The sequence below is a fragment of the Strigops habroptila genome, chromosome 1 (assembly GCF_004027225.2).
Source record: "Strigops habroptila isolate Jane chromosome 1, bStrHab1.2.pri, whole genome shotgun sequence".
Taxonomy (NCBI): domain Eukaryota; kingdom Metazoa; phylum Chordata; class Aves; order Psittaciformes; family Psittacidae; genus Strigops; species Strigops habroptila.
Window position 1 is genome coordinate 73,701,906 of NC_044277.2, and position 25,786 is coordinate 73,727,691.

The 25,786-nt window shown below is 38.4% G+C and overlaps 1 protein-coding gene across 7 annotated transcripts in view; it reads right to left on the minus strand.

Moving 5' to 3' along the window:
- Positions 1-25,786, minus strand: part of CTNND2 (catenin delta 2) — a 530,492-nt gene that overhangs the window by 30,891 nt on the left and 473,815 nt on the right. For 4 of the 7 annotated variants that reach the window (XM_030485314.1, XM_030485278.1, XM_030485296.1 and 1 more), the window contains exons 16-18: positions 12,104-12,314; positions 8,627-8,711; positions 2,202-2,327 (exon numbers count right to left, since the gene is read on the minus strand). In XM_030485314.1, the coding sequence (XP_030341174.1) occupies positions 2,202-2,327; positions 8,627-8,711; positions 12,104-12,314 (422 nt within the window). The remainder of the gene's footprint in view (positions 1-2,201; positions 2,328-8,626; positions 8,712-12,103; positions 12,315-25,786) is intronic. The other 3 variants (XM_030485322.1, XM_030485286.1, XM_030485304.1) reach the window with 1 other exon arrangement.

The following is a 25,786-nucleotide window of genomic DNA, read 5'->3' on the forward strand; positions in this document are numbered from 1 at the left end:
TAATGTTTTGGATATATTTTTTGCCCTTTTTTTTTTTCCTAAATTGTTCTTCTTAAAATTTAGCCAAATGATTTAGAATAATAATACTGCTAGGTGAAGACACTTAATGGATTTGTGTTTTGCCAAATGCTGAGAATTTCTATCCCCTCCCTCACCCTTTTCTTTTAAAAAAATCAAGCACAGTTTATACATCACTTTTTCTATGTATGAATACTTCTGAATGCTTCGGCATATGCCAGTTTTTACCTGTACAGCTCAACTCAATTTATTTGCACTATTTCTCTTAAGGCTTCATGATTCGGTCATGATATGTAGATAGACAAACAGGGTATTATTTAAGCAGACAACTGGCAAAGAAAGAGCCGCAAATGTTCAAATTTACTTGAAAAAGTTTTGTATGATTCTTGAAAAAACAATCCCTGGGAAGACATACACAATCAAAACAGGAAGTAAGTTAAATGATAAGTTTATACCATACAGTGATGCTGTCTAGTGCTAATTATGGTGGAAAAAAAAGCAGCACTGAGGTAAAAAGAAAATCAAAATTCCATACTAATGTATCATTTCTCACTGAAGATGCTTTGTGTCTCTAAGAAAGAATGTGAAAAGATTAACAGATTTTTCTTTGGTCTGCAGCTACTAGCTGTTATTTCCTGCACAAGAGAAAATATGCCTTTGCTTTAATGAAGAAATACTTCATATTTGCATGTGCATTAGGAAAGGTAAACCTATCTTATATGAACACTGGAAACTAATATACAGCATAAAATACAGAATTAATAATAACTCAAGATACACGCAGAAAAAATCAGTAATTCCAACTTTTTCTCCAATACTGCAGCCAATGACAATTTCATGATTAAGTATTTAATAAGACTGCTATCTGATAAAAAGCCACATTTAAAATGCTCGCTTAAATGCAAATAACATGTTTACAGGTAAGTAAGACTGAAACAGAAATGAAAAATGGAAGTATATGTTTGAAGATGGTAATTTTTTTTGCTATATTGGTTATAGAATTAGCATCTTCTAAAATTACTCAGATGATGCTTTAGAAAGGCTTGAATGTGTTAATTCCACAGCAAATTTCCCCATTTCCTTTATTTAAAATCAATTTAGGAATCTGCTTAATTCCTGATTAACAAAACTAAGCAATGTCATATATCAGATGATGAAATGCTGGCCATTTAAAATATCATATTCCTGTTAGCTAAAGATTAAAAGGATTTATGCCAACCTTGAAAGATATTTATGTCTAAAGTATTTAAATGAGATCTCCTCTGATGTCTCCCCTCTTCCAGGGAAAATTAGTAGAAAAAAACCCCTTCAAAAATAGCGTAACTACTATGTCCTGTGTGACCAGCAAGAATGTGTAAATTCCTATTTTCTCTAAACATTTTAACAGAAATAATACACAGACATATATATATATAAAATTTTGAAAAGGTTTCTCCAAGAATTTACTTGAATGTTGTGCATATGTAGAAGGTATTTTGGTTTTTTGCAATAATTTTATTGCAGAGTCACATTTTATTATGAAAAAATATAGGGGGAGCAAACCAAAAGACTATACTTGGTTAAGGAAATGGAATTTTAGTACTGAAAATTAAACAGTGCCCAGTTGTGCTAATTCTCATCAACTGTACTTGTCTGAGGAAATCTCCATTGTTCTTATTAATAGATACTTTGAAAACTAGCATTTTAAGAATTTAATTCACTCATGGACACACTGATTTTTCTACTGGGATCCTCTTACTGAAATATGCAGCTATTGCTTCTTTCTTACAGATGTCATTGGGCCAGAAAAAGTAAGCAAAGTGCTTGATAAATTTAATCTGCTATTGCAACACAGTGCTTATCAATAACTGCCTTTCTGTTTCAAAGGTGCAGGCAATCAAAAAAGAGATTACAGAAATGCTGGAAAGCTTGTCAGGGAACTGAATGTAATGCACCTGTCCCCCTCTCTGTTATATGCTGTCCTCAGAGAGAGCAAAACTCTGCATACCTTCCTCACACGGCTGAAATGAATGGGGCTGCTCTCCAAAGTGAAGCGTTAATCTACAGTATAATTTAAAAATACGTTCTTTAGTAAGGCTTTGTTCCTTTTGATTCAAATGTCTTCTGTAGAACTTTTTTGGGTACAAATCTCAGCATGGATGAAACATAACAATTCAACACTGGTCAGCTGACAGCCAGAATACCTGGGTTGGGGAATAGATTCTGGTTTCTTGGCTCTGGGAGAGCGTATGCTGAGCGTGCCATGACCCAGAGTGGTGGGTTGGTGAAAATCCTCTGTCATCAGCCACACTGAAGCTTGGGGCCGCCCACTGCCATAAATCAATCAATCAGTCAATTATTTATTAATCAGGTACTTGCATTTTCATAGTTAATATAAAAATGGGCTCTAGACAATGCCTTCTCTATAATGACAATCTAGCTTTCTATTACAGTGGGGAGTTTGCCTTAAATTTATCCATCCCTTTTATAAAAGGGTGTCTTGCCAGTTGTACAGAAACAAATCAAGCCCCGCTGAAAGATCAGCACTGCAAAAGACATATGCTCACAAACAATTTGAGCACATGAATAGTTCCTTCAAGTCAAGCCACTTTTTTGAGGAACTATTACATTCTGATTTGGAATTTAGATCATTAATGTAGGGTTTAAGTTCTGCACAGACATTTTCACTAGGTAATTTCACCCTAAACTATCAACTTTTTTGGGGGACATCTGACTGACTATAACCTTACCTGAAGAAAATCCAAATGATGCATTCGAAGTCTACATGATAGCACTATGTAATTAACATTTTTAAAGGGTAAGTATTTATATTTTGCTTTAGAAAGGACTTCTTTAGATTCTAAACCTCCTTGACCAGAGTTTTCAAGTTTACTGCTGTCAATTTTCATGGAACATTTAGCCATAAAGGACCTTTTCATAGAGTCATCATTTTATTATTCCGAAAGTCTAGATCAGGACTGGCTTAATTTCTTCTAAGGCTTTGGGCAATTCTAAGTATTTTTTCCAGCCAATGACAGACAAGGCCATCTTCAGAGTAGAGTGACTACTCTGACTTCATTAAATGCCTATCACAATAGCATCCCTGTTGTAAATGGCACACTACATGCTGAAGGATGGCCAACTTAAACAGTCTCTCTAGTTTCAAATAATTGGTTGCCTTTTTATTCATATGGCAGGTGAATAGGACAAACATTTATATTATTCCATGCAGAACAGAAACCTACGGTACTAAATGGGGAAGAAAAATAATTTCTACAAATTCATTGTGATCTCTACTTATATACTGGAAGATGGAGTAAGTGTAAACATAATGACAGAATGTAAACATATTTTGTTGGATCCTAAGTGATTAGGCAAAACAAACCAATTAATAGAAAACATTCTTCCTGACAGTTCCTCCAGCTCTTTAATATTATACAAATTTAATGCTAATTGAAGCTTTTTTTTATAATAATATATTTTTTTTTCATGTTAAGTTCATTTAGCACAACCCTTTTGCTCAAATTTCCTCATGCAATTTAACAAGCTATCTGTGTTTAAGAGTAGCTGGTTATTGTCTGGAATACTGACATAGGTAAGAGTTTACCAGCTAATGGAAATCTGTTCTCTTACAGTCACACCTGTATTTTCCAAGGTGTACCTGAATCTTCAGCCAGCTAATTCCTGAGAGATTGGAAGGGGGTCCAGTGTTCCTGACTTGGAAATAGGCATCTTTAAAGAATCACCATAGTAGCTCCTTTCACCTTGCTTAGGTGGCTAAACATAAATGGGACAGGACCTCTCTCTGGAGACTGTAAGCAGCACTTAATTCTCCTGCTGGCTGCACAGGTTACCAAGATACTTGAAGAAGGGTGTACTGTGAGTCTGAAGCACAGAGACAAACAGGATAGCTCCTCTACCTGTTTTTTCTCAAGTGCTGAGCCACCCACGGGGCTAGCGACCATGTGACCGCTAAGCACTTTTGAAGATCAGATTTTAAATATTTCAGAATAGACTTCGGAAAACAGAGGTGGATAAATAATAATTTATGAAAATATAAGTCTTATTCGTAGAGAACAAAGAAGTTTGAAAATGACATGACATTAAAGTCACTCTTTGGGAGACAACATTTCATCTACTGATGAAAACCTGTGATGATCACCTCTTTTTTTTACTTGGTAAGCTTTAGCAGTATCTAGAAATGAATCACACTAAATAATCTAAACATTGTCTATATGGGACTGAACGTGAACCTTGTTTTCCTCTTCGTGGGATTTTTTTGAGATTAGATTTCTGTTTCTGCTATTGCTCGGAACACTGAGAAGTATTTCCTGTGAACTCTTCCCTGATGAAGGATCTGCAAGTTAAACTTCTGGGATAGATGGCAACTCCTTCCCTTCAAGACTAAATTTGTTGCTTCCTCTTGGACTGTCCAGGTGTTTTTTTTCCTATAATATTAGAACCGGAAACATTTATGTATTTTACAACTTTTCCTTGTTGGACTGTGTTAGGATAGTGTCAAATTAACCATACCAGGGACTGAAATAATGTTTGTTTTTTTTTTTCCCCCAAAGCCCCAGCCTATAAAAAATGGTAAACACTGTCACTTCATTCATGGATCTGAACGCTGACTGTTTACTTTCTGTGCCTTTTCTATGCCAGCCCAACCTAACAAGTCTAAGTGTCCCACTAAAACCACAGCACAGCTATGAACAGGAAATCCTAGTACACTGGATAGAACCTGTCGGCGGAGGGTACAGGGTGTGTGTGACACAGCTCTGCAAACACTGTACATAAGGTATTGCGGGCTTACAGAGCTTTCCAAGTGAAAACTGAGACAACAAAGCCAATGCCTTCTCCTTCATGAGCATGCAGCTCAGGCTGTGGGAAGTTAGAAATCTATCCATTATTCTCCTAAGCCAGAAAAGCTACAGTCTCTACCTGTGCATGCTTTTCAGAGAATAAAAACCTATCTGACAAGAGAGACCAACAGTTCAAAGAGTGCAGCTCCTCTTGTATTAGCTACCAATAAAGGGACACAATGCTCCTGCTCTGGCAAATTGAAAGCCACACATAAACCTTCAATCCTTATTTTTTATAGGATCTTGGGAATCCCAGGACACACTGGATGCTGCAGATTAGTTAGCCTGTCTCCCCAGTAAATTCAACTGATTGCAAGAGTTTCCACTCTTGCTTTTGATATTTTACAGAAAGGACCTCTGAAATGAATAGGGCCTTCTCATTGCTTTCATTGGAAGCAGGATCAAGCCCACTGCAGAGAAGCTTCTGGGGACCAGAACTCTGACTGTCAAAGCAACATTGCTCACAAGGTTTACTCCGTCCACCTGCTCTGCCTTTCTGTTTAAACACAGCACGTGGGCTAGCCTGAAACTCTTTTTGCAGAAACATCTCTCTAGCCTAACTTGACTTACTAGATTTAATTTTCTGTGCTTCCCATCTCACTGACTTGTGGAATAATTTTGCATTCTTCAGGATGAAAAAGATGGATAGGACCTTAAAATTTTGTGTTGTTAAAAGACTGTTTGGTTTCTTAGAAAGTTACACTACGACCTTCAGACAGGACATATTGCTTGATTTGGTCAATGAAGTTAACTGAGTAGTTGCAGTTGCTGCTGCAGTTTTTGGCTTTGAAAGGCCCGGAGAAACAGGCAATGTCTGTCAGACACTGAGTGGCATGATGAAATTTGTGAACACTACTATTCTTCTTAAGCAACGCAGCTGAAGCTGGCACCCTGAAATCCCTTAAATTTGGACTATTTTTTATGCCGCAGCTGATTCTGATAGTGTCCTTAGAAGCAGCTTCATTTAGGTTTCATTACATAGGCATATTAATGTTATAGACTTGGTTAAAGCTGAAGAGCTTGCTCACTCATGATGGGACTGAAGCTTGCAGGAAGCATTTGTTGCACACACACTGCTTACGGCAGCCCCGCTACTGACAGCAGGTGGAGGACTCGTTTCTGACTCCTACACTTCTCTCCACTTCCCAGCTAGGAATTTATCAGGGATTGCTGCAAGTGGGAAATCAGTGCCTGGGCACTTCATGGCTTCTGGTCCTCCACAGGTGTGGCATGTCATTAGGTGACCACACCAATCCTCAACTCTGGATGAACCTCCTGTCAGTGCAGTTTATATTCTGCCAGCTATGGGATGATTCCTGTTCTGTTGAGCAAAATTAGGCAGTGAAAGAGGTTTTCATGTTTTCGCTGATGCAGTCATAGTTGGACTAAATATACTGACTACTGCTGTATCTGCAGTAAACATATTGCCTTCTTTCCCCATTAATACAAATGATAATACTTCTTTTTACCTCTCCTTACTTACTGTACTGTAAACACGTAGCTCTAAAATACACAACTCAAACTACTTGGTTACAGTGTTTCTCAAACAGTCAGGTAAGCGCTGCTGCTTTTTCTTAAGTGTGATGTGATGCTTGCAATTTCCTTGTATTACAATACAAAATTGTGCCTCTCTGTAGGCCACCAATTCTTTGAAAGTAATTGTATAGATACTTTAGTACACAGGAAGAAATTGCTGATGGTTATGCAGTGGGATTTACTTGCACTTCAAAAAAGGCTGTGCAGGTGCAAGATACTGCAAAGTGACGATCATATACTGTTAACTGTATGTTCACATGTTTTTACTAGCATATTATTTTAATGGGACAAAATAAAGATTGAATTGACCCAGTATCTTTGTATGACATAGATTACCGCAAACTTTTATAATTTTCCTTTCACAAAAACATTGTTTCCCCAACATGGTGAAACTCAGACAACCAGCATAACAGCCAGCCTACTGTAGGCAAGTTTAATAAATATTACAACTTTATAAAGATTACTCTATGTCTTCTAACAAACAGGAGCGTGCAGCATATGTGATGAGGATAAAAGTATTTAGCAGAGACTGACCTTCATTTTAAGAATTTGTGAAGCCTGTAGGAATTAGCCAATATAGAGATCAATAAAATACTTCATGAGAATATAGATAGTGTCTGCTATGAGATTCCTGGAAGCTACCTCAAAGGCTAGCTGACCTTATTTTCCATACCACAAGTACATATTTGTGGTTGCAGGAAATTTCTTTTAAGCATGCAAGGTACTTAGTACCCAAGCATGCTTAGTATGTAAGTACATCACCAGGCATTCACTTTGGCAGCCAACAGAATGTCCTTTACGTAGCAGTATGCATACTCAGAACCCACACAGCATATAGATTACCTCATGCACGGAGCAACCCCAGAAACTGCTTTTCTATCACATCATGTATATATACAGACAGAAGGCTGGAAATGAGCCAGACATTGTAAGAATCTCTGAGAGATTATGGTGCAATGAAGTTCAGCCTTTACAGTGCAGCCACCCACATGCACAGAAGTCGGGCTATGCACACTTCCAGTGTGTTACTGCCTTCCATCAAGAAAAGCCTACTCTAGCTCATGTTTGTTCCCACTTCTTAATGGGACAGTTGAGTACCAGCCTGTTACTCGGAACATCATCGCATATGGTATCCCTAGGGCTGCCAAGGATGACTGAAAATACTGGAAGTGAACAATGGGAGAGACTCAATAATCATCTTCTTTACTCCTCAGACTTGACAAAAGCAGGGCTGAGGCATGCAAAAGAACAGCATTTAAAACAGAAGGTCAGCTTCTGTCATTTTGAGATTTGGTGCATACGTTTCACGTAACTAAGTTCTCTTCTTGTACAAAATACACACAACACAGATTATGCCACTGTAAACCTTCTCTACTTCACTATTCTTATGCCTCAACCTTAACTAGGACCTGAACTTTTGTGCCACAGGAAGTCTTAGCTCTCTTTGCTGAGATTACAAACACAAATATCAATTAGTTAAGCTGTGAAATTCCATGTAGCAAGAAGACCTTTGAGAAACAAATCTGAAGGCTGATACTCACACGGAATGTAATTCAGTTTGGAAATCTTCAGCAAGAATTACTTTAAATGTTATCATTTACTAAGTAGACACTGATGTTTTAAAAGCTACACAGGATATTATTTCACAGGATTGTATTACCATATTGCAATTCATTTTTAAGAAGTTAGCAGGCCCGTGGGAATGGTATGGTACTGAAGACTCCACAGACTGTCTGAAAACCAAGTATATGATGTTTCTGTCTGCCAGCTGATTGGAAGTGAAGCTAACAAGTTTCAGCCCAGCTCCACACATAACTGGTCCCTAAGCACCACTCATTCAGATACTCTTGTTTACAATCTCATGAGGAAATTTTGGAGCTGAAGGGCTGGAAGTCTGGTAATCTCAGGACAGGGTGGTGAGGTGTAAGAAGGAAAGCTTCAGTAGGAGAGCTTGCATAGGTTTGTTCTATGACTTCACTCTCCACGGCTGTCAGACCCAGCACTTTTTGTATGAATTATTTCGAAAAACAAATTCACATCCCATTTTCATCACCACATGTATTTTCAAAAGGTATTTCTATGATAAAAGTAGAAATGAGGGAAAACCTCATAGCTCCAAGTATCTGAAACTTTAAACTCTAGGTGAATTTTCAGTCACATAAATCTTTTGGTCTGAAGTTTTTGGGCAACCATATGAAAGATGATAAATCTAGAAAAAACCCAAGCCTTACCTTCTTGTAGAGACTTCTCAGGTCTCTGTACTGCCACATACTATTGAGGACCTGAGATGCTGCTTTCACCACTTTTGGCGAATGCCTGTTACGCACATATGTTAAAAAGGGAGAGAGAGAGAAAGAAAGAGTGAGAAAGAGACTGTTAAGTACAAGACTCCATTCATTCCAATTTTCAAATGCATTGCTATGGATTTAAACCCCCATTTAAAGTGTGTTTCAAATGTGCCATAATTGGCTGGCGTCTTGGAGGCCAATGTGTTTTTAAGCAAGGGCAATACATGTTACTTCTACAGTGCTAATTATTCAGTGAGGAGCAAAATGTGTGTTCCTCAGCACACTGAGAACAAGAATTCATCCTAAAAGCATAGTAGGAGGAATGGGAGAGGTAGCAACTGGCAAAATTGTTGAGTACCCAACTGGTATTATGTACATCTAAGATGTCCTGGCTACAACTTTTGGCATAAATGACAAGAAGTTAGAGCCAGAGTTTCTTTCTCTATAAGGTGCCAAACTTTAACTCTTGACAGCATGCTCAATACAATAAATGCCTCTTAGCAGTGGCCAAAAGAAACACTCTGGGTGGGTGATGAGCACTGTTCTTGAAGTGCAGAGGCAAGATGCAGAAATACAACTGTTTATAAAAAGTCAGGACAAGTTTCATTAGGAAACCAAATTAGGACTTGCTTCTTGCTCACACTATTAGCCTTTAATGACAGCAATACTGTGTCATGTTGAAAACCATAGATAACTTCACATGGACCTTCTCTTCAGAAAGGTTTCAAAAGAATCTCTAAACTACTGTTACAATCCGTTGGAGTCATATACTCCTCTTGGAATAGGTAACTTTAAAAAAAATCTAAAGCCCCAAAATTTAAAAACCAGGGAGTACTCAGCTCAGTGAAGAAAGGTCAAATAGAAAAGAACCGGGAAGATAACCCAGCTCATTGAGGAAGCAAACACTGTGCTGTACCAATAACACACCTAAAGCAGTACAGAGCTAGAAAATCTTGCAAAGCTCGAAGTCTGGAGCGAGGATTGATGGAGTTTGGGGCAGTCATTGAGATGATTTATGTTTTACTCAGAAAAGGCACATGGACTGCAAAACCAAAGAGAAACCACAAAAACAGCAGTGTATGTTACTGGTTTGGGCAGGAGGTCTTCTCAGGGGTCAGGCTTTGGTGCATCCTGTGACTTCTGAGAGGACCACTAGTAGACTGGCACTCAAACTGGTCAAGCAATGTTCATGACACAACTGATTCAACTAACCTGCACAGTATTTTCCTGGGAATTTATTTGGGCCTTTTTTTTTTTTTCCCTTTTCATCCATTTCTCACCCAGAGGACAGCAGTAGGTGGGTAATTGGTGAATAAACATGAATTTGATAAACCCTTTCAAACATAATTGTTTTTATTACACTCCCAGCTGTACTGGCTCGTGGAGTGCTGGTAGCATGGAGCAACTAGGAAAATAACTGCGCCAACCATACTGTGAGTACTGAGGAGAAACAGGAACTATGAGAAGCCAATATGGGCTTGGCCAGTATGACCTTGTTAACACCAGTTCTCTTGTGCTGCCATACACAGAGAAAGTGCTCAAGCCCTGGGCATGTTCCAAAAGCTAGCGGGGCCAGCCCCACACTCCTGGCACTGACACATACCAGGATGCATCCAGCCTAATACCTTGCACTTGTAGAAGCAGCTGCTTCATACTGGACAAGATAAATTCATACCGAAGTGTTTTACTGTATCAAAGAGAGCATGCCAAAATTTCCTATCAGTCCAACAACCAGCAATTCTGATTTTTAAACAATGGATTACCTATAAGAAACCAAACCAAAGCAATAGTGCATGATACTAACATTTCTGAAAGCTGAAAAATGGAACATTCAATCAAGATGGGCATTTGTAGCACTGTGAGTTGACAGGTTTTCTTGTTCTAGAACTGTGTAACATGGAACAGTAGTAACACAGGACTGCAACTCAAAAGTACTTGAGAGGAAGGATACGTATCACAATTTGGGAAGGCATTTTGGAATTACTCAACACTATCTGGGCTAAATACTTTAATTCAACACAGATATGGCTTTAACAGTTATGAGGGATACTTAGACAGGGAATTATACCCTTGAATCCCCCTAAAACTGCCCATGATACTTTGAAAATTCAAGACTTAACGAGTATTAATAATCTCTACCAGATTATGAACAGGTAGACAAATGCAATATTACGAGGAAAGACACATTCAACTTCACTAAAATGGATAGGAACCTGCTTGCAATATTGGTACATCTGATCTAAAAAAATATAAAATAAAGTTTTAAATAGATTTAATAATAATAAAAAATGCAAATATAAATAAATAGGCACAACTGGTTATCGCATACTTTGTTACACTACTACTTTTTATCCCTTACAATTAGAATGTCATAATGTTTCAGTTACGAATTTGGTATGAAAAGGGTGATAAGAGAGGAAAAGAAATGTGATTAAATTATCTTGGCAATGCTCAATCACATAGGTGAGCATAAGTTCTCATACCACATGTAGGGTGCATAAATCTTTCCTTTAGGGTGAAGGCGTTGTGAGGCCTGGCTCAGGCCTGGCTTTGTGAGGCTCTTTTAGAGCTCTGATGCTGCAGTAGGCTGTGGGATGACAGCTTTGAGTAGGTGGACTGATGGGTTTTGTACACTACTGTGAAGGCTTTTTGTTTTCAAACTGCCATAGTCCCATTGCACTATACTTCTGCAGGCTGACAAATACGAGAAGCAGGCTATGTTTTAGGCAGAAGAAGGATAAAGGGTGAACTCTTCATGAAGAGTGCATACATAGGAACACAGACAAGATGAAACCATAGCTGCTCTGAAAATATCACAGTCATGTGTAAGATTTTTGCATGTTCTGGTGCTTCACAAAGTAGCCTGCAGGTATCCTAATGCTCTCTCAGAAGCAAGGTGTTAGGAAAATCACCGGATCCATTTTTGTACTATGCCCCACTTTACAAGCAGACTGGTGACCCAGAAAAGGGTGCTGTGAAGAGGGACAGTGATTTTATATTCTTCGCTCCCAGAGCAAGAGGAGCAGTAACAGAACTGTGGTAAGGTCCCTTCCTTTCACAGGATCCCTCCACCTGCATGTCACCCCTTCTGTAGGGTGCAATCCAACAGCTCTGGTCTCTAATGTTTTTCAGGATCTTCTGGAAGTGCCCAGAGGCAGTGGTTACTGTAGATAATTACTCTTCCTGAAACTGCACAGCCAGTGCACTCCATACACTACTGATGGTATGTCAAAAATAAACCACAGCAGAGACTTTTGCTATTGGTATTGTCTGTTTCTTGTCATCTTTCTTACTGGGTATATGATTTCTGATGAAACTAAAGAATTCAACTCACGATTGCACAGAGGAGGCAAACACATTCAGGACTAGTAATAACTACTGGAGATGTTACAAAAGTGCAAGGGGATTTGCAAAACATACTTGTCTCCTTTACTCTTAGATATGCCAACCAGTTTCTCAATGCCGCCTGCGTCTCGTAAGGCCTTGGCATTCTCCATGTTTTTAGTGATGACTTCATGCAGAGTGCAGCAAATGGCAGTAACGGTGTCATCAGACATGGCCTTGCTTGCTGAGCTGTTGCTGTTGTTAGCGCCTGGCAGTCGGTGGACCAGATCCCTCATGGCATACTTGCCTTTGTTGAAAGAAAATGAAGGGAGAATTCAGAAGATACAGCAATAAAGGGTGACGGAGAAGAAGTACAGGGAAGACATGCGAGACTATTAGCACCACTTCCATCATTGCATGTAATCTAATTGGCTACTGAATCTATTTGGAGCGAGCCACATTTATACAATTGCATGGTCAAGCATTTCACACATTACGGACTCTTAATATTTCCATACTACATCAGTTGGAGACTTTGGATATGGCTACATCATGCCCTTAGGAGAATGAAATGATGATAGTAAGGCCAAGTACATATATAAAGATAACCTTAATATCACAACTTACAGAACTTGGCAAGCCCTCATCTCCCGCCACCCAACTCATAACTTGTTACTATAAATAAAATGTGCATCAGTTGTTAAAAACACTACAGTGAATGCAAAGCCAATGACATTGTTATTCGTGAAAAAGTCTTCTCTGAAGGACCAGTTTCACTGCACAAGGTCAATTCTATACTACATGCACTAATTTAATTAGGCTTATTAATATTTCTTAGATTTTATTGCTCATAGAGGACACCATCTTTTCCACATATGCTTAGTTGTACGCTTGGAACTGACCAGAAAAGGGAGCTGTTCTGAGATCTATTCCTGTCTGATGTTTTGTAAGGAGTTACTTTATATAACAATAACCTCCAGAACTTAAAATATCCTAAAATTAAAGGGAGAATGAATTTTTAAAATGGTCACATTGAACTGAAGACTTGAAAAAGAAATTCTGTTGATTATGGTTGGACTCGATGGTCTTAAAGGTCTTTTCCAACCTAAATGATTCTATGACAATTATAACTTTTTCATGTTCAAATGAACAAAGGTGATTTTTTTTTTTTTTTGCAAAATTGCACCTGAAAGTCATGTGGTGCTTGGGAAAATAACAAAAGAGCAGCTTCTGAGAATTTATATATATATATACACACACACATATAGTATCATTGTAAATATATAAATGTAACTATATAAATGTAGGGCAGGGTTAGCACTGGCACAGATATATGAGAAGCCTCACACCAATTCTAGAGGGTCACCATTACATTAAAATAATTTCTTGGTCCTTCAATGTGATGAAGACAAGATCAGAGAGGGCGAGGGCCTGATAAAGTTGTTGCTGAGGTCAGTGAAACAACTTTGAATCACCTTCAGTGCAGCTGTGCTAGGAATTTGCATACAGCAATCACCATGAGTGTATCATGCAGGATGAAAAAGACAGGAAAATTGGGAAAAATAAACATAATTAGTAAACTAATCTACATCACGTTTTATGAATGAAATAACCAGGTGTGATTATTGTATAGAATATGATAATTTAATCAGATTTTTTGATAACTTAAAAAAGTTCTGATCAATTAGTATTTATGAGTACTTATTAAAAATTTTACTTCTGAATTCATAAATTCAGTTGTGTTTGCCCATATTTGAAAGCAGAGGTAAGAGGAAAATCACATCTTTTAACTATCAGAGGTTAAATTATTTTTATTTCTCACAATTTTGCCTGCTGTGGTAGAAATATAGTCAGTCATTTGGAACAGAATATTCTTAATACAGATAAAAACTAAAATCTCTGTAGTGAAATGTTACAGGTTATCAAGAGATTTTGTGGTAATGTGATGTCTTAGAAACAACTCACTCTATATCATGTAAAAACATTCCTGATTATAAAAAGTATAACATTACCAACAAAATGTGTGGAGTAGGCTTTGAATCTTTACAGTGTGCTGCAATACAGATACAAACCTTTTCCTGATACATCGTTATTTCTTTGCACTTAATATTTAATTGGTCATTTGCTTTATTAGCTTTTCAGCAATATTATTCATATCAGATGTAGTACAGATGTTAACACCACTTTCTCTTTCAGAAATGGTTTGAGCAAACTGAAAATCTGTTTTTCCCCTACACATATATGAAACACTGAAGAGCATGAAATGCTAGTTACAGCTGCACCTGTTCTAACACGAGCACATTAATAGTTGCTTATCACTTACAGTGATCAGTCTGTAGCATATAGCAAACTAAGCTTGTGTATGAAAAAAAGAAGTAAAACCATGATTTGCTGTAACTTTTACTCTTCTAATGCAGTGTCTGCCATGGGTCAGGAATAAGTACAAGTAGACAAATCACATCAGTGAGACTTTCTCCTTTACTCTGTACACACATCCAGAACAAATCAATGTTCCTTTTTCATTTTGTACCTCACTTAAAGTGCAACAGAGCATCTCACGACCTCAGCCCTCTGGTGGAACCAGATTACTGTGATCATTCCATTAGCAGTCAAAGACTGTCTCCCTTAGCACTGGGTATAAGGAAATTTGGATGGGTGCCCCAAGCAGTTTTCCTGGAACTGGCCCAGTATTCCAGGCAGTAGTATTTATACCAGTACACATGCCTAGACACAGAAGATGCTTCTCAGAATAAACAAAGGCTTTGGAGGTATCAGGAAAAGCTCAGTAGGAAAACTAAAATAAACACAATCAAGCATGGTATAGGCATTCTGCACATGTTAATGCTCAACAGTTCTAACATTTCTGCTGTGCACACCCTTCAGTCAGGCATGAGAAGATCGAATCGGTACTCGATACTTCAAAACCAGGCTTTTCATAGATAATGTGTTACAGTGGGACAGTACAGCACCCCTTATTCTGGGGGGCTGTAGTAACTCTAGATCAATAATACTACTCAATTCTTAATCAGTTCCATATTTAAACTAAAATATATTCTGAGTGGTTTTGCTTTTGTTTCTCACAATTGCATCAAATTTAGCCTTTGGATAGAAAGTGCCAGAAGACTCACAGTGCACATTTTGTAGACCTAAAATCTAGTCAGTGTACAGCAGCCGTGGCAGCTGTGCAAGCTGGTATCCAGTTTGGATACACCCTGATCAGAACCTGTAACGACAATGCCAGGCCCCTAGTCCTGCCAGGTGCTGCCTGACGGGGAGACAGGCTTCCTCCTCCCTGCCCTGTCCCAAGGTGCAGCAGAAGCCAGAACTGCCACCTCCAACAGAGCTGCTCACACACACGCAGTTGAAGGAGCTGACTGCAGAGACAGGCATTACAGCTCAAACTGCCCTTCAGAGATTCACCAGAACAAGGGGGCACACCAGCTGGAAGAAGAGGGGAGTGGCTGGGCTACAGAGTCAATCTATGCCACTGTTTCTATGGTCATAAAATCTGTTAACATATTTTCTGCGGGTTTAGTACTTTGAACTCTTTGCTAGATATTTGAAAATATATTTGGCATGAGAAAACCCCCTGCCTTAGCCATAAAAAACTGTGTCATTAATTTAATTCAAACCATATGAACTTATATTGAGACAGCAGTAAATTTGCTTTAATATAGAGTTAAGTCATGAAAGTTAAAAGTTGAGTACTATTCTTTATACTGCAGAAAACATTCCACAGTAACTTGCTTGCATTCTAAATGTGTCTTCTAAACTCATACATAAAATCATCTAATAAACTATGGTACTACATTCACAGAAAAAAAAATAATCAGTTATTAGTAAACTTATCATCTCAGTTATGTTTCTGCTGCTTTACAATAGACACGAAGGAAAGAAGACTAGTGTTGTCTAGCATTAGCTATAGAAGAAACCCTTCTCAATTTTGGAGTGGTGTAAATGTCGAGTAATGCAAATGAAAGCACAGCTACTGCCACATCAGCCCAACACACCTGACAACACATGTGATCCTTGACTTTTGCATTAGTCTGTGTTACAACCTGCACAGCATTTGCCATTAGAGTTACTTTTTCGATGTTAACAACCTCTTCTAAAAGCAAACTGAAATGTATAATGGAAGCTAGCCTTGTAATGTCAGCAAAGTTTTATACAGTACTACTAGTAGGAAGGCTGGGGAATTCAACTTGCAGCGTAAGAAGCCTCCCTGAGCTGAAGAACTGAGAACTGATGAGGGTCCTGGGAAGAGAGGAGGATGTGTGTGAGAATGATATTTAAAATAAACAGCATTATTAATTTTCATTAAGGTTCATATAGAACTGCTTTATCCAGAAAAAACTGATTTTTTATTTGATCAACATTACACATTACAAGATCCCAAACTGATATGATGCCTTTAAAGAGGATCTACATGATATGATTAAACATAACCAGCTTGACAAGGAAAAAAGAAATCATATTTATTTGTTCAATTTTACTTTTAAAGGAAGGAAGAAAGACTACAGAGCCATAATTTGGGGGCAGCCTTTGACTTTAAGATGGTAATGTTTGCTTCCTAAACATTTCAACAATGTAGATTTAACATCCTTCCCATAATAAATCTCATTAGCACCTTAGTACTTAATTCAGGAAACTTTTTCCTTCATAGGAACAAACTGTTAGCTCTGCTGAGAGCCTTCAGAGCAGATCAGCAGAACAAACTATTTTGGTAGATTTAACAGGAGCAAAATCATCACAGATAAGGTTCCACTTCCGGAAATATTTCCCTACTATTGCCTGGAGACAAATTCACTGCTGATGTAACCCCACTGACTTCATTTCCATTTTCACTCATCTCTGAAAAATTACTTTCACACATTGGCACATTTATTAAATAGTTGTGACATGGTTCCTAGTTTGAAAGAACAAGACTGAGAAAATTAACCTATTGAGAACACAAGAAACCTCAAACAGATATTAATTTAAACCCTGTCCTAAAGGTAGAGCTCACTGTAATAAAAGTTATGCATCACCATTTTTTCCCCCTCAAAGATACTCATTAATTCACATCATGTAGCTAGATAATATAAAAATAGCAAAATCCCACCATATTTTATTGTAATGTTACAGATACTCTATTCCAGAACTACTCGTGTCTGTATGTCACAATGTATGTGAATTTTGTTCTCTTCATTCTAACACATGTACACCACTTAAATTTCCAGACATATGTGACTCTGTGCATTTTTATCATCCTTGTGTTTTTAATACCATTCAATTTCAGTATTTCGAAATCTTTATGGGAAGAATATTACTGGGAAAGCTTCTATTATTACTTTCAATCATTACTTAAAAAATGTGCCCAAAAGGTCTATTTAATTCAGATGGAACAAATTTTGATCATGAGTCAGTGTATTCAACTGATAGTCTAATAAATTAGAGTGTATTTATCACATGATAGCAGTGGCAGAAATACCACTACTGTATTTGATAAACAGCTCACTTGTGCACCATGCTTTCTCTTGCCAGACATTGTTGTTCTAAGGTGTAATTGGTAATCAGTATTGGCACTAGGGTAGCACCTGAAAGTGCCCCTCAGGATCCATCTGTCGCTGTTCCAGAGGAATCCTGTCCCTTCTCTGAACACTGGAAATCTAGTACATACTGTGGTGTAATATGGGGTGTAAGAGCCCACAAAAAATGATTATGCTTGTACAATACATCACAAACTCTGGAGTCAGACTGCCTAGACTGTATAAGGTATTTTGTAGGCATTGAAGCAGCACTGAAACCCATGTGATTTAAGAGGGTAAAGGTTTGTTTGTTAGTTTTCTCGGGGAGATTTTCCTCTGCTACCGAAACACTCAAGAAGAAAAACTACGCTGAATTTAGAAGGCAAAATAGGTTAAGAGGTAATAAATGCTGTCAGGCTGGGTCTTGCAGCCAAACACATGTAGTCATTTGTGGGAATCATTGAGGAGGAAGCAAACCCAAGAATATGAAGCAGGGTAATACCAGCACTGTTGGGCCAGCAGCAAAGGCAGCAGATGGAAGGAGATGAAGTTACATTTTTGAAAGCTAGCAAGGCTGCAGTACCGAGGTTGAGAAACACTTGTCCCTGTGAGTATATCATTACCCCTCAGACCTTGGGGAGCACCAGGAAAGGTTTGGTGAGCCAAGAACAAGAAATAACCTAAGTGATGTGGCGATGTTAGAAAGGAGGACCCCTATTTCAGAAGCCAGAGTAGCACAAACTTAAGTAAGGGTCATTAGCCACCACAAGGTTTAATGCCCTCTTGTTCAGTGCTGAATGATATGACTGCCTCCAGATAGGCTTTCCACTGTAACCACTGAGCCAGTGACTTTGCTATCTATGCTGCTCCATAATACATACTCTCCAGCACTGCCAACTGCAGAGTACACTGCATATGAGGAAACTATAAGTCGCAGTATTTTGTACAGAGCAACTCACTCTTTCCTTTGTCCTTTGACTTCTGGTTTGACAAGAATTAAGCTGTTAACAAGAGCAGATTTCTGAGAGTCAAAGACAATGGCTACTGTCAAACCCACATGGCTTGACCAGTGCTAGCTGACAGTCTGAGATGCTGCACATCACAACAGACCACTGTGCATGACGCAGTATTGGAAGAAGACAGTGGTAAAAAACCTGAGCAGTAAGACCGAAAAGCATGTGCCCAAAAAACATGGGCCCTACCACTTCTAACAAGTGTCAAAGAACAGAGAATTTTGGATCAGTTTGGAATTTCAGTGTAAAAGGAAAGACAAAACCAATTTCAGGCATGTAGGGTGCAACTCATGTGTCCAAATGTGAGGGCTAGTAAAGTTTCAAACCCTCTTGGATACTTGAGATGTCTGCACAGTCAGTAGGCCTGTGGAAGATACACAGCCTTCTGGAAAAGGAGATGGAGACAAAGTAGGATACTCTATACTCTTTAATGTTTAATGCTTACCTTTAAGCATCTGAATCTCATTCTCAAATGTTTGGCCAAAAATGTTTTTAGGTGTGCAAGTCCTTTAACTTCTTATGTTAGTGATGTGCACAAATATCTGTAATCTGTGGCACTTGAACGTAAATGCATATGAAGACAGTTCACTACACAGCGTTCTTGACTATAGTACTGCAATTATCCCTATAAAAAAATATTATCACCTCAGCTCAATCATTTGTAAGGGAATGAGTGATGAGTTAAACTTGTTTGAGCAAGCACCTCAAAGCTCATGGGGTGGAGCCACTGCTGTAGGAGCTTCTCATTAAGCCTACCTTGCCAATTAAGTTGGGATAATGAGTGCTTTGAGCTAGAGAACAATGCGGAGTTTCACCTCCTTGAAGGTTTATTTGAACTTAAATTTTAAGATTCTGTGGAGACAAATTATTTTTGGAGAACACAGAAAGAATTCAAATGGTTATACACACATGCCCTCCTGTGCCCCCAAACACCCAGATGCACTTTGCTCATGGCTGCTGAGACAGAACATAAGATCAGGTGGAGGTCGCAGATTCCTTATTTCCCTCAGAAAAATGATACATACTTATTACTTTCCACCACCTCTGATGACTGGCAGCAAGATTTCAAGATGTAAGATTGGTATTGGTATGGACCACGACAAAGAGGAACAATATCTTCCCTGATGCATTGTATGTGATGTGCCATTCATTGGTTTTCGTTTTTGAAAATCTTTTTTATCAAGAATAAATTCAGCCATAGGTAGTGTAGCATATAAAGCTCTACAGGGAGCAGGAATAGTCATCTTTCACAGTTTCAGGGAAGAAACCCTCAAACTTTCATAGAATGATGAAAGTATATGAACTACCAATATCTGTGCTGACAATGTCAATTGAGATTTGCTTGTAAAAGAATCAAGTATCTGAAAGGGTAACCAATATAGAAGCTTTTATCTTTTTAAAAAGATTAAAGATGCTGGTTTTATATTTTGCAACAAAATGGTATAGCATGAGGAGAACTAGGACTGACAAAAGGGCACAGTCATAATAGGGATGGAAGAGCAGTATGTATAGAAGTTAGGAGCGTTGGACAAAAGACAATCATTTTGGTATTTTCACTCTGAACATGCCATGGGAAATCACAACTGCGTGCAATGCAATCACTGTTTTTCAGCAAATTGCTTTCTCGGATCCATGATCCTTCGTAGATTTTCTTTCCTGCAGCAGCATTTTAACCCAGCCACTTTCTTCCTTCAGCTTCTCTGCTTCTAGAAACATAACTTCTCCATTTGATGTATTTCCTGCCTCCCCCTGGCTGATCATTTTTCTTGCTTTCAACTTACCTTCTCAGGGTTGCCCCTTCTCCCCTCTGTTACATGACTGATATTTTTCCTTCCTTCAGCTGTACACCCTCAGCTCCTTGGATCTTAATCGCTTTAAGCTTTGATATTCCTTTGCTACCTCTTATGCATCTGATATTTAAGCATGTGTCTCTGCATCTGCCTTGTCTGCCAAGCTTTTCCTTTCTCTCCTCATATTGGTTTAAACACATTCAGTTTGATGCTCAGCGAGATCCTGTTTTTGTCACAACCCTGCATGCCCATGACCCATCCCCCAACTCCTGCCCTTTACTGTTCTGAACTAAAGGAAATTTTAACTAGCTTACAAGCATAGGTTTTAGACTTGAAAATACCAGTGTGTTTAAAAGCTATTGCTCTTATACTACTTGTTATCTCTCTTGTATATCTCAGTTCCACAGACAACTATCTATCTAATCTACTGTTATTTCCAATAGTGATTTTCCTCCCATCTCAATGGAATACCTTCATATTCTGCATTTGTCTCACATAGCAAGACTGCAGATATTCAGGCTTTATATTAGCAGTTGTCTTAAAACCTAGAGATTACAGAACTTCCAAGGCTCTTTAGCTGGCCATAACCTGCTAATTCATACAGCCTATCTGTCCCAACATGTGCTTTAAAGGCTAGATCCCTCTACCCTTTGCATTCAGAAGCACTTCAGCTGGCTTGACTGGATCTAATGCCAACACTAGAGCACTGTACAAAGACTCTGCTATACATCTCCGCTTCCTTCATCTTTGCTGCTGCTGTTCTGGCAATTGTCATGGGATGCGTGCTGCCACTGAGAAGTGGATTTCTGGAGAAACTAGGTCTCCTTTGGGGGAGTAGATGTTTACAGCAGAACAGCTAAAAGCCTAGTACAGAAACGGATTTATGGGTACCATGGCCAAATGGAATTTCTGTTTTTCAACAGCACCTCTCACTTAGCACAGTCGATGGCTTCTGTTTTGAATGTTAATCCATATATTAGCTGAGCAATCCCTATACCATCTCCCTGGCCAGAAAGAAAGGATTCGCATGGTCGCTTTGGCTGTCTTCCTTGCAGTCTTAGCTTTGGTAGGTTGGCTAGGAACAAAAATGATAGACCCAGGCTTTATTGTTCTTGGATCCAAGGAATTTGATCTTGCATGCTTGGGTTTTATATCCAGAATGGATGGAGTCCATGTGGGCAATTACTCAAATAATTTCCTTTTTAATTAATTTTGTTTAATTTCCTGCCAGGTATACACACTGGAAAAGGCATGGGAAGGATTTGTTAGCCTATCTATTGACCAGGTAGTGCAAATGTATTGAATTAATCATCTCTTTTACACACCAGCAGATTTATTTCTCATATAGACTGCACTGTCATCTTTCCTTTCATCTTTCCACTAGCCCAAGGTAAAAAAGATTCTGCAAAGGGAAGTGATTCCTCAGTTTAATTGCTGCAGGTTAAGTTTTCTGATTACTGGAGCTGGTTTTAGTCCGTTGCTACACTCTTCCCCGCTCCCTACAGAGAATAGAGCTTTTGGAAGGCTGAATTTTTAAAAAATATAGTTGTATAATTAATGTTATGATTAATCAGTGTTTCTAAAGTGCTTTGAAGAGGAAAAGTGCTATGTGACTGTTGAGTGGAATTTTGGTTTTATCTGTATTATTTTCTGAGGTAGGGTAATATTTTGTTAATGGTCTGATTCAAGGGACTCTTAAGTTAGGTCATAATGAAGAAATAAGAATGTAATCTATTTTTTGAAAAGTAAGTTCAGGCTTCAAGATCTGTGCCCTGATCCAACACCCCCTGAAATTAATGAGCTTGTCTACCAATCTCAAAAGGTATTAAATTGGATGAAAAAAGAAGTAGCTTTTCTTTTCTACTTTGGTTTTTACTTTATGTCCAAACCAGAACAAAATTCTGACATGTATGTAGCCAGATGTGAACTGCCACTAGACATTATCCTACTTTAACTGTCCATATATAGCTATTGCTATTTATCTCCCACTATTTTTCTTCTGCTTATGCTATAATACTGCCTGAAACTCATGAACAAATTTGTCCCCATTGTATGGTCTGAAAGAGTGATTATTTTTGCATGCTTTTATACATAGCTACGACAACACCATGGTGAAACAAAAAAATTTTTATGTTTAGAGATGTACATTAAAATCTTGAGATAAATAAAATCAAAAAGGATCCTCATGATATATTCTATTATTAAAGATTACATAAAATGCACAGATGTAAATGTGTTAGCTCAATAAATATAAATCTTGGGAAAGTGATTGATAGTATCTTTTGATAACAACTCTTCCAACAAACATCAAAACCATTCCAAGTCATACTGCAGTGTTCATATATTCCTTAATTACTGCAATGTTCAAACCTTTCAAACAAGTGACCACCATGAAAACTCTACACGAAGCAGGTAAAATTACTAATCTATGCATGATGTCAAAATAATAATACTAAGGATACATGTCAGTATTTCACATTGCTTTATTAGATACCATACAATAAAATAATTTATATTTAATAACAAAATCCTGGTTAGTATCTAAGGCTCAGTGAAACCATACACTACCTTCACAGATGTCAATGTCTGAGAGAAGGACAGAAGGGGAAAAAAAAAAAGAACAAGTAAAAGAATACCAACAGAAAAAGTGCTGTTTAAAAATATTTTTTAAAATGTCAAGAGAATTTATCTGTGAAAGGGTAAAGGTATTATACAGTGTTTGCTTTTTTTGCCTGCAATTTGGACTTGTTAGTAAATACCTCATGAAGACACAGTGTCCATCTGTTAAACTGCAAATGTACCAGTGTAACTAAACCAGACCATACTAGGGTCTGCCGTAGTAATGAAGCTATAGGTACCTTTATTAGAAATGGGGTCTCTTACACCAGTCATTCAGAACGTGGACAGGTACACATTTTTAATAGTTATTTTTTAGAGGTCAATTAATTTTGCATATAATACTAATGTCATGACTCAGTTTAATTCCTATTCTTGACAGAATGCTTTGTGTTCTTAGCAAGAGAGTCATTAGAAAAGACCAAACCATAGTGTAGTTTTATATTTTAATTCACCTGAAACTACTACAATTTAAGGCCTGAATACAGTAGGTGTGTAAGCAAGGATATGGTGCAGAGTGAAAATACGCTTTGTGTTCTCATGGGAAGGGCAAACATGCATCTAAAAACATTCTTAACTAATGTATTTTTTTTCTGTTTCAACTACAACATGACTAGTTTTTACATTTCTCATAAAAAACTTCCTCACCTCTTTTTAGTTGTACAATTCATTATTAGCTGTGCTTAAAGAAATTGTGACAACAGATGAATCCTACTCCTGACTCCTCCATCAGAGTACAGGTCTACTACAGCACAGTTCTGTTTGTGCTCCCTCAGGAGGGGGAGTCAAAGGGTTCCTAATATGACTTTGTTTCAGGGTAGTGCTACTGCTGCTTCTTTCAAGGTAACAGCGCCAGGTGGCATCTTCAGGCTAGTAGCTGATCCAAGTCATTTCTCTAGTGGCCCTCAAAGAAATGTTGCCTCCAGACATCCATCTGAGCTTGCTCAGTGCCACTGTATCATTGCTTTTTTAAGTCACAGCTGCTCACCTACATCTGAGTAACACACAGAGGGAGGATTCTCAGGACTGTGCGCTCACTCAGTTTCCTTCTCTTACCTCCATGGGGATGCAATTGCCTACATGGCAAAAGTCAGGAAGTCTACACTTTAGACTTGATGTACTAGACTTGATCTCTCTCTTGGAGATCAAGTTGGACAGAGGAGATCTGCTTAAGGTAAAACCCTTAACCTCTCAGATCCTTCAAGCTCATCTCTCTCAGACCCCTGCAATGCTGGCTGATATCTGCTGCTTCCAAAGAGAGGGGGAGAATGGGGCAAGTCTTCCAAAAGTCTTCTCCTCTCCTCAGACACAGGGAAAAGAAGAATCTGACAGCAGCTGGTGCCCTGGCTCCACACTCCTTATTCTAAATGATCAGGGTGCTCTGAAAGACGAGGGTGGAGTCAGAGTGCAAAATTTAAATGTACTCTGCAGCCTTGCTACTTCCTTGCAACATGGCAGAATATAAAGTACACTGCATTGCAGGGGAAGGATGGCAGATCAGGTTTGAAGTGCTAGAAACAACAACAAAAAAAGCAAAGCTGAAAAATAGATGCTCGCAGTAAAGCAGAAGAGGAGAAAGGTCAGATACAAAAAACTGACCTCTCAACCACAGGAGATTCAGAGGACAATATTCCCAAAGGTAAACTATTTCTTCATAGACTGCTCCACTGCAAATGATAAATTGAATTTGCAGAATATCATGTTCCCTTTGTGAGCGCAACCGTTGTTGTGTCACCTTGAAAAATTTTGCACACAAATATCTGACTTTGCATATACTCATGCTAATAGAAGTATTTTCCTCTAATTAAAATTAGCACTCTGATTATTTGCTAGAATAATCCTGAGTTATGAAATCCAAATAATGTATAAAACATACCACTTTAAGAGCACCCTGAGTAGCACACAATCTAAGAGATCCTGTAACTTTTCTCCTGAGAGGAGTAAGTAATGAGGCAATTTATTTTCTTCATGTTGCACGTTAGATCTACCAAACAGCAGGTGAACTCTAAACACCACCACCACTGCACATTATTTTGGTACATGGAGCTGAATTACTGCCTTATGCTGCAAAATCTATAAACTTGGACTAGGAGCTTTTTTATCTTTCTTAGGGTTGCAGAGGACTTCTCGGGATTTTGAGAAGAAAAGGAAATCCAGAGCCTGTATCTTGAATAAAATGCAAGGACAGCCATAAACTAACAGGGTCACTTACTGATTAATTAAAAGACTAAGTTAGAGACGTTAGAAAAATCAGCCTGCCTCTGCTCCTTTTCCTCAAAAGGCTAAGAGCATAAAACCGAGGCACAACTAGGCACGAATGAAGTGCCTAGCCTAGTCATGCTTGACCATGGACCTTGATAATTCTGGTACAAATAAAGGAAATGAAACCTGATGCAAATAATTTCTTTATAAATCATAGAACACTTGAGTTTGTTAGGATCCCCTAGAGATCATCTAGTCCAACCTGTCTGCTCAAAGTAGGGTCAGTTTAGTGTTTTCTTATGTTGAGATGGATTTCCCTATATTTCACTTTGTGTTCATAAGCCCCTGTCCTGACACTGGGCATCACCAAGTAGAGTTTGGCTCTGCCCTCTTTACACCCTTCCATCAGGCATTTAGACACATGAATAAGAGCCCTTTGAGCCTCTTCTTCTCTACGTTAAACAGTCTCTGCTCTCTCAGCTTCTCTTCATGGGACAGATGCTCTAGCCCCATAATCATCCTTTCCATGTCTCTCTCATACTTGCGAGCCCAGAAGTGGACCCAGTACTCCAGATGTGGCATCGCTAGTGCTGAGTAGAGAGGAACAATCTCTGCTGCTGACCTGTTGGTAACAGTTCTAACATAGTCCAG